Consider the following 14,638-nt stretch of genomic DNA (forward strand, 5'->3'; position numbering starts at 1 on the left):
ATTATTATTAACTTATAATATTATAAGTATAAGGGTTGAATTTTAACTTTTAAAATTCTAAGGGTTGGAACTAAAGTTTTAATCAAGACTTTACTTGTTCCAAAACTTGAGGGCATGTTTTGTAAAATTTCAAAACTTTTCATTTCTTGTAACTTATGAGTTTATTAGGTTATTAAAAATGAAGACTCTTCATTTTTATAACTCATGTGTTCTTTTTAATGGTATTAAAGCAAAGTGACTTTTGGTTTTCCATAACTTGAGGACAAGTTATGGACTCCATTAAAACACATAAAGATCATGAATTAATCTACCACATAGGTTACAAATAATTCTTATGATCATCTAAACATCATATGATCAAGAACATGAATATGAACGCTTTCATGAATCAAAAATTACACTTAAAAACTTGTAATTTTGATAACTTGTTGTTGTAAATGGATTAACATGAACATTACACCAACTAAAACAAGTTTTAAAACACCAAAACAGTTTAGGATAATATTCCTAGTCCATTTCCAGCAACAAGAACTGAAATTCTGAAAACTACCGCCTCTACTTATCGAGTGCATGAACTGACTCATCGAGTAGCTTGCATTTGGTCATGGACTCGTCGAGTCCCCCCATGGACTCAGCGAGTTCATACGGGCAGAAAGCAGAAAACTTGATTTTTCAAGCAGTTTGCACAAAAATCAAACAACCAAGCCTAGGCTCTGATACCACTGTTGGGTTTTGAGCATTCTAACACTTCCTAAGTGTACATGCAACCCTAATAGCCTTGGATCTATTTTTGTCTAATTATCATGCAAAGTTGATTTCCAAGGCTATGATCCTATCTAGCATACATGGGGAACAATTCTAAAATAAATAATAGCTAGAATTACATACCTTGTTGTTGAAAGTGTTCCTTGAAACCTTGTGAGCCTAACACCTCAAGTGTGATGCCTCAAATGCTTCACACAATACCAAATGCAAAGTATAAACTTGAGAGAATACTCTAACACACTTAAAATCGGTCAACCCTCTTGTTTCTCTTTTGTCACACACGTGTAACCGATTTTGGGGAGAGACATGGTTCTTATATAGTGTGTTGCATTAGGTAAAACCCTAATGTAACATGACTCTTCATTTCTCAATCCATGGGTTAACTCCATGGAGCATCCTATGGGTGGAACCCAACTTGATAATCCATGGAGCCTTTTAGCCCACTATATAAGATATGGAAGATTCATATAATCTACCCATATATTTAATTAGTTATTTTTTTGATCACTTAATTAATTCTAAATTAATTCTTAATCAAAACTAATTAAATAATATTATTAATATATTAGAACTTATAATATATTAATAAACCATATGTATTATTTCTCTCATTTAGTTTATCCAATTACATGGTGCCATGCAACCCAAATGGACCATGTCGGGTCGGGTCAAGTATTTGCTAGAAATAGTTATGGACTTAGACACCTTATGCAACACCAACCTCCTTCTTGAGCTAGTTTCTTGCCTTGTGAGTGAATTGAAGCTTTCAGAAGGAAGAAGGACCTTGGTGGTGCAAGAAGGAGATATAGATCCAGAGTTGGAGTAGCATTTCAGACCATTTGGAGGTAAAAATCTTATGCCTTGACTATTAATCATCTAGATCCCCTTTCTAGCATAGATTTTGTCACATTTGGACCATTTCCAAGGGCAATCCGAACTTTGAGCCTTGAGGACGAAAATGACTTGAGATCTGAGCATTTCTGAGCTTGCGGAGCTCTAAGGGGGGTAGCTTTACTTAACCATAGCCTCATTCCATAACCTAGACCTTCATATTAGCTTGGATTTGGTGTTCTAGCTTAACACCTTGCATGCATATAAAGTTAGCAACTTTACATGCAACGCTAGCATTTGGAGTCCAAATCAATGGGTTGGAGGTGTTAGAACAGACTGTAATTAACAAAGTAGAGATGTCACAAGGAGAACTCAGCGAGTCAGTTCATGGACTCGGCGAGTCGGGTTGTAAACCCAAACCCTTCAGTTTATTAGTCGGATCAGTGAGTGGGGTTAGCGAGGATTCAGTCAGTCTGGACCCATAATGATCATCAAGATCATAGCACTCGAAGAGTTCAATGAGGAACTTGGAGAGTCCAAGACAATCTACTTACTTACGAAGATGAACTCGACGAGTTTTTCATACAACTCGGCGAGTCAAAGCCTAGACATTCATGCTATGATGTTGAACTCGACGAGTTCAAGGATGAACTCGGCGAGTTAGTTGAAGATGGTCCCGAAGTGTTAGTTGAAGGAGAACCCATCGAGTTATTTCCAGACTCGATGAGTGGAGTCGGGGTTGTTCTGAGATAGAAGAGCATGGACTCGGTGAGTTGGTAGAACAACTCGGCGAGTCGAGTCAACTGGAAGGTTGACTTTGACCAGGACTTTGACCTAAGTTGACTTAGTTGACCTTGGGAGGACAGTTTAGGCTAAGTGTTATTATTGGTATTGGTAGCTCAAGGAGCTACTAGAGCAGCGTTTCAGAGAGTTGTCAGTTAGCAGCTAGAGGGTTACCGGCCGAGTTCAGCAGTTCAGGTGAGTTTCCTTCCGGTAGGAACGGTTCTATGGCCACAATTCCGGCCCGTTTAGTTAGTAGTAGTTTCCGGACTTCGGTCTGATGTAGTAGTTAGTATGTTTGATGTCTTCGTGACTCAGGAAGGATTATATGTTATGTGTTCCGGACTACGCTCCGTTGCAGTATGCAATATATGTATTTATGTTATATGTTATACTTATGCTATGCCATGTTTAATTAGTTCCAAACTTTGATCTTATGTAGTTTCCAGACTTCGGTCCGATGCAGAGGGCAAGGCCTTGGTTAGTTTCAGACTTTGATCCGATGCAGTTTCCGGATTTCGGTCTGACGCAGAGGGTAAGGCCCTAGTTAGGTCCAGACTATGGTCTGATGCAGTTTCCGGACTTTGTTCCAATGCAGAGGGCAAGGCCCTGGTTAGTTTCGAACTTCATTCCGATGCAGTTTCTGGACTTCGGTCTGATGCGGAGGGCAAGGCCCTAGTAGTTCTGGACTTCGGTCTGATGCAGTTTCCGGACTTTGGTCTGATGCAGTGGGCAAGGCCCAATATGTGCTTATATGCTATTATATGGTATGTGGTAGTTTGGGGGAGCTCACTAAGCTTCGTACTTACAGTTTCAGTTTTTCTTTCAGGTACTCAGTTTTCAAAACAGGAGCTCGGGAAGATTGCAATGCACACACCATCTATTCAGTCAGGGATGCTTATACTCTGATATATTTTGAAAATTGTTATAACATGTTGAGAAACATCGGTGATGATTTTTATACAATGTTAGATGACTATGGTTTTATTATTAATTTAAAACGAAATTTTTAGACTATATTTTTGGGACGTTACATTCATATTCTCTGTAAACTTGCAGCATACTCGATGACACTCATCCTCCCCTTCTTTAGATTCTAGAATTCATTGTTGATCTCCAGAAGATCCTGCTCAGAGCACTATTGCATCTTTAATTGCACTGGGAAATCTTCCCAAGACATCTTGCTTCCTTCTCCCTTGGGCATCGTGTTAGATAGTAGCTTCAACCAGCTCAGTACTACATACTTTAACAGAGGGACTGCAAGGGCGGTCTTTTGTTGGTTGCTACACTCGCAACTCTCCAACATTGTCTCCATCTCAAAGATCTAGTCCATAATTTCCACCGGTGATGCGCTTCCAGAAAGACTCGGGGGTTTGGATGCCATAAAATCCTTGTACTTGCATCCACGTTCATCATTTCCTCTATCCTGATTGTTTCGTCTAACTATTGGTGGGTTTTCTTGACCAACCGTCCCACTGTAGTTCTCTCCTTCTGACTTCCCATCATTCAGCTCGGGCTGTTCAGTAGGCATCGTAAGTTCCTCTCAATTTTGTTGAAGTAAACCCCTTCTTTCCTCCATTTGACGATCCAACATCATTTGGTTCATCGCTTTTACCCTGGCCATGGTGATTGGCTCGGGTGCGGTTACTACAATAGGTATTTGTTCAATCACTTCGGGTTGTTGATTCCTATTTCCATTCATGTTCCCGACTCCACTTTGGGTTCTTTCCATTTCGATCTATACACCAAATCAGACAGTCGGTCTGTAATGATGAGAATTAAGATAGGAAAGATTTTATCTATGATTAACATATAAATCCCCGTATCTCTCTAAAAAGTTATATGCCAGTTCTAATACCGTAATTAAACGTTTAGAAACTTGAACACATAAAGTTTCCAGATCTAGTCGGCAATAGACCATAGATCCGATCATATAATGCATATCATAAATCATTTAGCACATAAAAGCAGGTTAGGCATTTTTCCCTAAATAATCTAGTGCTTGTGTCTATTCATGTGTATTACCTAAGACACACTCCTTACAATCATTGCTTAGCATTCTAAGTTTAAGTCTAGAAATAAATCCATATTCCTAGTTCGCTTAAACAAATGCTCTGATACCAACTATGACATCCCCATTTTCACGGCCAGAAAAGACCGAATTTGTATATGCTTTATAAAAATCATAGTATCTCTTTCAATAAAAACATTGCGGAATTTGTTCCTAGAAAAACATGATAATTTCATTATTAAAGCATTTCCGAAGAAATGTATTTTTATTTCCTTTAAAACATCTGGGATGTCATCGTCAATATAGAAACATAAGCATAAACAGAACTTACATTCATTTACACTAGTGATCTATATCTCCTTATTCTCTCAGTTTAATGTAACTTCACATTGTCACTTGTGATACAAGTAAACTGAGTGGGTCAGGTTGGGAAACCTAGAGAGTACATAGGGTTTTCAACCCACAGTAATATAATTATTATGTTTAATCATCAAACAATTAACCCAATTACCCATCCCCATTATCTTCTTTATTCCTAAGTACCTTCCCAAAGGATTTATCCTAAGGGTCGTCTCCTACATCATATTTACCTCTCATCTCCTTACATCGCATTTCCTTATATGTTTGTTCCTAAGGACTCTCCCTAAGGATCATCGCCTACAATACATAGACAGTATGTGCCCAACAAGGGTTAGGGTATCATCACATGAATACATAGTTACAACATGGCCTGAACTCGTAATTCATAGTAAGGGATCAAAGTATCACCGCATGAATACGTAGTTACAAAATCGCCTGAAATCATAACCTACATGTTATAAGGCTGCTAGTGTTTCCACAGGGTTGTCTATAATAGTTCGTGGTCGCCATCTATACTCTGGTAGATAACTGCATCTCCAAATTTCCGGACAAGGTTATAGTATCTTTGATCATACATCACCGATTCATCATCACCTATCTGTCCTCACCTAATTATCATCACCTATCTCTCATCATTTTACTTCATCACCCATCAACTATTTCATCTACGTACGTTTTATCCCAACATATTTGTAGATATAAAATAAATATACAGTTTAAATCATTTAAAACATGTATAAAATCATTCATCCAGCATAGACAACAAGTATACAGATAATATGCACACATGGCATGTAATTTATATAAAATACTTCATAACTATGTGTAAGATTAAAGTAACTATGCACTCACAGCACGTAATTTATATTAAATACTTCATATCTATGTGTAATATGAAAGGAACCATGCACTCACTTGTTAAAGGGATGATTCCAAACTCGGACAGTGCTTCCCTTCTTAACAATATAATTTCCTTCGATGAAACCTAGTATTATTACCACTAGATTTTAATCTAATATTTACCGTGACTAATTACTAGTCTTATCATCATCATCATCATCATCATCATCATCATCATCATCATCATCATCATCATTATTATTATTATTATTATTATTATTATTATTATTATTATTATTATTACTATTACTATTATTATTATTATTATTATTATTATTATTATTATTATTATTACTATTACTATTATTATTATTATTATTATTATTATTATTATTATTATTATTATTATTATTATTATTATTATTATAAGGTCGTAATAACATTACTACATTTAAATAAAAGCTATATTAGAAATAGTGTAGGCGTAGCTCACTTACAACATATTTTTATTAAAAAAACCGGGCTTCGCTGGAGCAGTGTTTCTGAGCCGAAAGCCTTTCTTCTCGGAGTTGTCGAGCGCTCCGGGGCTTCCTTCTCATGATAGGGAGGTTCCCTAGACTTGGTAGGGGTTTAAGGAGGCTAGAGAGAAGTTAGATAGAGAAATAGAGGTTATGGTGTGAAGGAAATATGAAGGATTCATCCTTTATTTATAGGGATTTTATCGTAGAGTAGTCTCTAAGCCTCGGCCGTATCTTCTGCGTACGAGCTCCATTTTCAATGTTATTTTTATCCACACGTTGGTATTTAAGAGTACTACAACTTTCATTTAGACCCGATTGGCTAATTCTCATTGTATCTCGGATTTACAAAATTGTATTCGAATTCGCCGTGCTCGAAAAGTAGAGACTAAGATTTGTCCATATCTTTCGCATACGAGCTTCGTTTTCAACGTTATTTATATCCATGTGTTGGTATTTATGAGTACTACAACTTTCATTTAGACACCGTTGGCTAATTCTCATTTTATCTCGGAATTACAAAACTGTATTGAATTCGCCGCGCTCCAAGAGTAGAGACTAAGCTTCGTCCATATCTTTTGCATATCTCGGAATTGGGTTTCACTTTCATCACGGTCTCACGATGTCAGATCATAAACACAGATTTTTGATATGTCTAAGTCTCGATTGTGTGATTGTGTAAGAACTTTTAGATGAAAAAGATTGGTGTACGACACAAAATGTGCCTCTGTTATATTTGGACGAAACACTAAACTCTTAACTCATGTGAGAAGAGTCGGGTAGCTAAGGAGACTAATATGAATACAAACCTGATTGGGAAGAAATTTTCATATGAAAGATTTCATTAAGGCTTTCGTACACACATATTGAGTCAATGGAGGCTTTGGTGAACATGTTGCAGCATGCTTCTAGGGACAACTTTACAAGTTGAAAGTATTCGAAAATTTACCTGACCGTAGAACTGCAAGCATTCCCCAAGTTGAATCATCATGAATATCTGCAACAAAATACTAAAAAGAAATGAAAAACAAAATATTTTTGTTGTTTTTGATTTTTCGAAAATTAAATGTCAAAACAAAAGAAAAATCTTTTTGGTTTTTTTTATGTTTTTCGAAAATAAAAGACAAAACAAACGAAAAATCTTTTCGTTGTTTTTGTTTTTTTCGAAAATAAAATGACAAAACAAATGAAAATCTTTTTGTTGTTGTTGTGTTTTTCGAAAATAAAATGACAAAACAAACGAAAATCTTTTTGTTGTTTTTTTGTTTTACGAAAATAAAATGACAAACAAAATGTACTTGTTGCAAACACACAAAATTTTATCAACCCCTAAAAAATGACGAATTTACGCATTCAAGGGGTCGAAGCGTTGATTATGAACAGTAACCTCTGAATATTGAATGACATTGTTTTGTCTTTTATTCAGCGACTCAGAATCATTCCTAGTCAACCATCATTCTTCCTTTTCACATGGAACATAATTTCCATCGATCATTCCAAGTCCTTCTAAAATTCTTACAAAGGATTTTTCATCTAAAGGCTTTATGAAAATATCAGCTAACTGATCAGTTGTTTTCACAAAATGTACTTCAATATTTCCATCCTCCACATGATTCTTGATGAAATGATAACGAAGAGCTATATGTTTATTCTTCGAATGTTGCACAAGATTATGACAAATTCTTATTGCACTTTTAAAATCACAATATAATGGAATCTTTTTCATATTAATTGCAGAATCACGCAATTGACTTTGGATCCATATAATTTGTGATGTGCAAGCAGTAGAAGCCACATATTCTACTTCAATAGTTGAAACTGATACATGTGTTTGCTTTTTTGACTGGCAGCTCACCAACTTGCCATCAAGCAATTGACATCCTGCACTTGTGCTCATTCTATCAAGATTACAACCACCTAAGTCCGCATTCGAATAAGCTTGAACAGAGAACCCAGTTTTTGAAGGATACCACAATCCTAACAAAATTGTTCCCTTAAGATAATGAAAGATATTCCTCCCAGCAGTGAGATGTGGTTCTCGTGGATTTCACTGATACCTAGCACAATTACACACAGAGAACATGATATTAGGTCTACTAGCTGTAAGATAAAGTAATGAACCAATCATGCTCCTATAAAGAGTTAGGTCAACAGCAAGTTTATCTAACGAAGGTGCCAGCTTTATGCCAGTTGCCATAGGAACTCGTAACTTCGTGCTATTCGTCAATCCAAACTTCTCTAGAAGATTCTTCGTATATTTTTCCTGGTTAATAAAAATTGCTTCTCTATTTGACGAATATTTAGACCAAGAAAATTATTTATCTTTTCCATCATGCTCATTTCAAACTTATTTTTCATAAGATCTTCGAATTCTCTAGACAAGGCAGGGTCAGTTGAGCCAAAAATAATATCATCAACATAAATTTGAACAAGCATTAAATGAATCCCAATTTTCTTACGAAATAACGTAGGGTCAACAGATCCTTGTTTAAATTTAGATAGCTTCAAGAAAGAAGTAAGAGTTGCATACCATGCTCGTGGTGCATGTTTTAATGCATAAACTGCCTTATCTAAGATATATATATATATATATATATATATATATATATATATATATATATATATATATATATATATATATATATATATATGATCAGGATGTTCTTCGTTAATAAAACCTGGGGGTTGTTCCACATAAATTGTTTCTTCAAGCTCTCCGTTTAATAATGCACACTTCACGTCCATTTGATAAACATCAAAGTCTTTTTGAGCTGTATAAGCCAGAAATATACGAACAACCTCGAGTCTTGCGACAGGGGCAAAAGTTTCTTCATAGTCGATTCCTTCTTGTTGTGAGTATCCTTTAACAACAAGTCTGGCTTTGTTTCGAATGATATTTCCATCTTTGTGAGTTTTGTTTTTGAAAATCAATTTTAACTAGACAATCGAATCATTTTTAGGTTTAGGAATTAATCTCCCAACCTCGTTTCGTTCAAATTCAGACAATTCAGATTGCATTGAAACAACCGAATCTGAGTGTTCCATTGCAACCTTAACTGTCTTTGGTTCGATTTTAGAGATGAAAAACATTGAACATACAAAATTCTTGATGATTATTCAATACCTCATTCTTTTCACGAATTTGAGCTCTTGTTAATACTCCCTCTTGTGGATTCCCAATTACTTGATCCTTAAGATGATCTCTTGTCCATTTTTCCATTGGTGGATAAACTAGATCAAAATCCAAAGGTGCATCTTCCTATAAATCATCATTCTCGGAACCTGCAATTAAACATTCATCATTTAAATCATTAATATTTTCATTATGTCCTGAATGCTCCCCCTTAACCTAATGATGCTCCCCCTCAACATCAGCATCCAATCTCTCATTCTCCCCCTCGAAAGAATGCTCCCCCTCAACTAAAGTATTCGAATCCAAGTGCTCCCCCTCCACCGATTATTTTGCATACTTTCGCCTATCTCTAAAGGATTTGATGTTGAATCATCAGTACGCTTCGTTAGTTCAAAGATATGATTATCATTCGCTTTAAGTTCAGCATCAGCAGCATGACCTGAAATACCAAAAATTAAATCATAATCAACATTCAATGTTTATGAAGTTTCACATTCAACTTATATTTCTTTAAGAATAGGATGATTTTCAAAATGTGTTTCAGTTTGTTTGATATAGTAATCATCAAATGTAAGATTAAAATTTTCTTCCACTTTTCGTGTTCTTTTGTTCAAAACACGATATGCAACTGAATTATGTGAATATCCCAAGAAAATCCCTTCATCTGCTTTAGCTTCAAATTTCAAAAGATTATCCTTGATATTCATAATAGAACACGTGCATCCGAAAACATGGAAGATTTTCACATTAGGTTTTCGATTGTTGAGAATTTCGTACGGAGTAATATTAAACCGACGATGGATGAAAGATCTATTTTGAGTGAAACATGCGGTGGATACTACTTTAGCCCAAAGGTATTGTGGAAGATTCGCATATGCCAACATCGTTCGTGATGCTTCACATAGAGATCTATTTCTTCGTTCAACTACACCATTTTGTTGTGGTGTATATGGAGACGAAAAATTATGCGAAATTCCTTTGTCCACCAAAAATAAATCAAGAACATTGTTCTTAAATTCAGCTCCATGATCACTCTTGATCTTTTGAACAGTCTTCTTTAATGTTGTTTCCATCTTTTTGATAAAGTCAATCATGATTTGTGCAACTTTGGATTTAAGCCTGAGAAAATAAACACACGTGAATCTTGAAAAATCATCAACAATTACTAAAATATACCGTTTCTTGTTGAGTGTTGAAACTGTCGATGGACCACACAAATCAATATGTAATAGTTTCATTGGTGCGCCAACTTCAGAAGCTGCACATAGAGAATCATTATCAATTTTAAGTACATGTAAACCTCTTACCAAATCTTGTACAACAAGTTTGTTGATGTTTTGAAAGTTGAGATGTGAAAGTATTCAATTCCAAACCCAACTTATGTCTGATGTAGCTTTCAAAACAAGGCACACATAAGGTTTGCCTACTATTGGATTGATGTCCAATGTGAACATGTCACCTTTCCTTTTTGATTTTAGCAAAACTTCTTTTGTGTTGATATTCGAAATGATGATTCCCTCTTAGTTGAAAAGTAACTGATTTACAGTGCCCACAACAAGTTGTGAAACACTTATCAAGTTATGTTTAATACCTCCAACATAAGCAACATGATTCACTACGAACTGACCATTTGTGATTTTCTCATATCCTTTAACTTGACACTTTTGATTATTACCAAATTTCACAACTCCTCCATTCTTTAAGCTTCGAAAATCTAGTAAATTCTCCATCTTCCCAGTCATGTGACGAGAACAACCACTATCAATGTACAATTTGTTATCATATTGCTCGTCACATAGTACCTGCAATCAATGAAAGAATTTAGGTACCCAAGGCTTTTTGGGTCCTTGGAAATTAGATTTAAACTTCAAATGTAAGGAAGAACTTTTAAACCAACCACAAACTTTGATTTTGAGACTATCAATAAAGTCTACCTCATCATGTAAAGGGATTTCGAATATTCACTGGCATTACCCTTCGTATCCTGAGTTTATGATTTAACATTCTTTGGTTTCACAACTGGTTTCCATGCTTTGACTGATATATTTGAATCCTTAGAAGATGAACTTCCATTTGATGAACTATTCACATACTTCTCATAGGCTTCATGAATTTGCTCCTTTGAGAATTTACTCGACTGATACATTTTTCCTCTTCCTTCTAGCCAATGATCAATATTTTTTCTTGAAGACAACCCTTTTTCATGTGAAATTTTCAAAACATGTTTCTTCATGTGATTAGGAAAATTTGGCTTTTGAGGAAGGAAATCAACATATGGTTTTATAAGAAAAGATTGAGCATATGTTGTATTAATAGTCGATTTGAAATGTTGGCGTTGAGAAAACACTTGTGGTGGATTTGCAGAAAAGCAATTTTCAGTGTGCTTATTTGAATATTTCCTTGGAAAATATTTTTGTGTGAATTTGATTCAGTCAAAGATTTATTTGTTTGAGCAGGATTTTTCTTCTTGTCTGAAAAAGTTGTTGAATTCACTGACTTAACAGGTTTAGGTGTTGCTTTTGATTTCTTTTGAGACTCAACGGTCTTCCAAAAAAATTTCTTTCCTGCTTGTCTTTTTGAAATTTTATTATCTTTAGAAAATGTTTCAATTTGATCTTTGAATTCTTTAGAGTTTAGTCTGACAACATTTTCATTTTTCACTACAATTGGTTTTGGAATTTCTTTCCCAACTATTGACTTTTCAACCCATTTTCTTTGTGGTTTTTGTCATTGAAAAATGTACGAATTCTTTGTTAGGTTGTTTTCAATTGTGCTTTGATTTGCAAAGAAACCTTCGTCTGTTGTTTTCTTGTTATCTTCTTCTACTAACTTTTGGAACTTTAATTTGACATTCTCAACATTTCCAGTAGTAATATCATCCAAACACTTGAAATTTGGATATACCACAGTATTCGTTTCCAGAAAGTGAGCACCTTGTTCATTCATCACCTTTTTGAACTTTTTTGTATCACCATACACTTGATCGGCCACAACTCGAGGAATTTCGTCGTCTTTTGAGGATTTCTTTTTCTTTGAAATTTTCTCCTCATTTTCATCATCACTATCATCAGTTTGACTATCTCTGATGTCCATGAAGTCCAAATCACAAACTTTCGAACTTGTGGGTTTGTCAGTTACAAACTTAACCATCAATTCCTTAACTTTTTCTTTCCCTTTAGATGTGGATACAACATTAACAATAGACAACTGAGAACAATCAACATCCTCTAGATCACTAATTTCACTAATATTATCAGAATTATCTTCAATATCAGCAAAATTAGATTGAGAATCAGATGTTGAATTCTCATTCTTTTTCAAAATTTTGATTTGTTCAGATTTAGTCAAAGTATCACTCATAATGTTAACTAAATCATTTGTATCAAGACATTCATCAATTTTGACTATTCCATATTTATATATGTCATCAGGAACTTTGTCAAATTTAGCTATAATTTTCTCACAATCATACGAATTATTATCTACCTTCGCTCTCTCAAATGCTAGAAAAGGCAGTAATTTCTATTTTGCTCTTTACTAATGTCACACGAATGATGTAAATCAACTAATTTTCCATACAATCTCTTAGCTGAATTACAATATATATTTCTCTATGCTAACAAAAGTTTGACTTCACTAGACAAAGCATCCCTATCAACCATTATGTTTGTGATTTGTAACTTTAAACATTCAACTTTTCTTATTTTCGTATTTCAACGCTTTTTGGTCTTAAAGAACTCCATGGACAGTTTCTTAGTCTCATTGCTAGCAGACACAACAATTGAATCAAAATAAGTAACAATCTCATCAAAAGATAATAATTTAGAGTTATACGCATTTACTGGAATATTAAAAGATTTGAGAATAGAACGTACCTTTGTCATCATAGGAGATTTGTCAGCAGTCTTTGATACGAAGCACCGACCTTTCACTTCAAACACTTCTCCATCTGAATCCTCTTCCATTTTCGCATACAATGCACCATGATTCCTTATCTCTTCATCATCACCAGATGATCAGATTTGATAGGTTCCAGCTTCGTCTTGTTCACCTGTTGCTATCAACGACAAATTCTTTGTTTTCGCACGAACCTCCTCAATCTTCTCAGCGTAATAAGCTTCATCTTTGACTAAATTCTTCCTTTCATCCTTCTTTCTCAGCATGCAGTCATTTGAACGGTGATTAGCTCCATTGCAGTAGTAACAATCTACACCTGAGTCACCTTTAAGCTTCTTCTCATTCTTCCCCTCAAACACCTTCGAATCATTCTTCTCAACCTTCTTCTTCTCCTCACCAGCAGCTTTACTCACAAAACTTCCTTTCACCTCAGTTTGCTTAGCCTTCTAATTGAACGACTTTTTGAAAAATTTATTGACACAATTATTTGAGTAAAATGCTATTGTTTCATCATCAGAATTCATGATGAATCCCTCTTCCTCCTCTGAATTAACTTTTTCTTATGTTTCTTTCTAAGACACCTTTGAGACTAAAGCTAACAGACCTCCCAAACTTAGCTTCGATTCCTCACCTATTTCATTTACTTCATTTTCATGTATCTTCAACTGATTGTACAACTCATTAAGAGTTGATGTATCAAAACATTGTTGATTCTTCACCATCATACTCACGCTTCTCCATTCTTTTCGAAGACCAATTACAAAAAGGAGATTGAATTCCATTGAAGTCCTGGTGATTCCATAGCGATGGCAGCGATAGATTAACTCATTCAGATGATCATAGTATGCTTCAATTGTTTCACCTTCTTTTTGTCTGAAATCTTTAAGGACAACCAAGCACTGTTTAACTGAATTAATTTTCTTCTTCTCACTTCCTTGACACTTATCATTCATATTGTTCCAGATCTCTTTAGCAGTTGTACAACTCTTTACGTAATTGTACACAACTAGAGGTAAAGCTCCTCGTAATTCTCTCACACACCTTTTCTCTAGTTTCTTCAGACGATCAAATTGATTTTCAAAAACAGAACGTCCAGAAGATGATCCAATTGGTTGAACATTCGCCGGAGGATTGACATTTCTAGAGATACACGACCACAATTCTTCATCAAGACCATTCAGATAATCCTCCAAACAATCAACCCACTGATCATAGTATTCAGGAATTAGCATTGGAATTTTGGTCGATGATCCTAACAGATGAGAAAACAAGGTCATCAAATTGAGATTAAAGCTCGCCATTGTTGTACGGAAGAGTTTTTAATGAGAATTGAAATTTTGATAACAAGCTAACTGAATCAATCAGAAATGAAAAGAAGAACATTCGATTCAACAATTCTGATGCAGAATCGAATCACAACCTTAAATGTAAGAGAATTTTTCACTTTCAAAAAGTGTGGAAACTTTTGAACCAAAAAAGTGATCCAAAACTTTTTGAATAATG

General features: G+C 35.0%; 1 protein-coding gene across 1 annotated transcript; it reads right to left on the minus strand.

The window, feature by feature from the left end:
* Positions 1-13,254: 13,254 nt before the first annotated feature.
* LOC111908554 (uncharacterized) lies at positions 13,255-14,436 on the minus strand. The gene is made up of 2 exons (XM_023904373.1): positions 13,717-14,436; positions 13,255-13,581 (listed from the first exon to the last, which is right to left on the minus strand). The coding sequence occupies exons 1-2, from the start codon at positions 14,434-14,436 to the stop codon at positions 13,255-13,257; spliced, it is 1,047 nt and encodes a 348-aa protein (XP_023760141.1).
* Positions 14,437-14,638: the final 202 nt, after the last annotated feature.

The sequence above is a fragment of the Lactuca sativa genome, chromosome 2 (assembly GCF_002870075.4).
Source record: "Lactuca sativa cultivar Salinas chromosome 2, Lsat_Salinas_v11, whole genome shotgun sequence".
NCBI classification, from domain to species: Eukaryota; Viridiplantae; Streptophyta; class Magnoliopsida; order Asterales; family Asteraceae; genus Lactuca; species Lactuca sativa.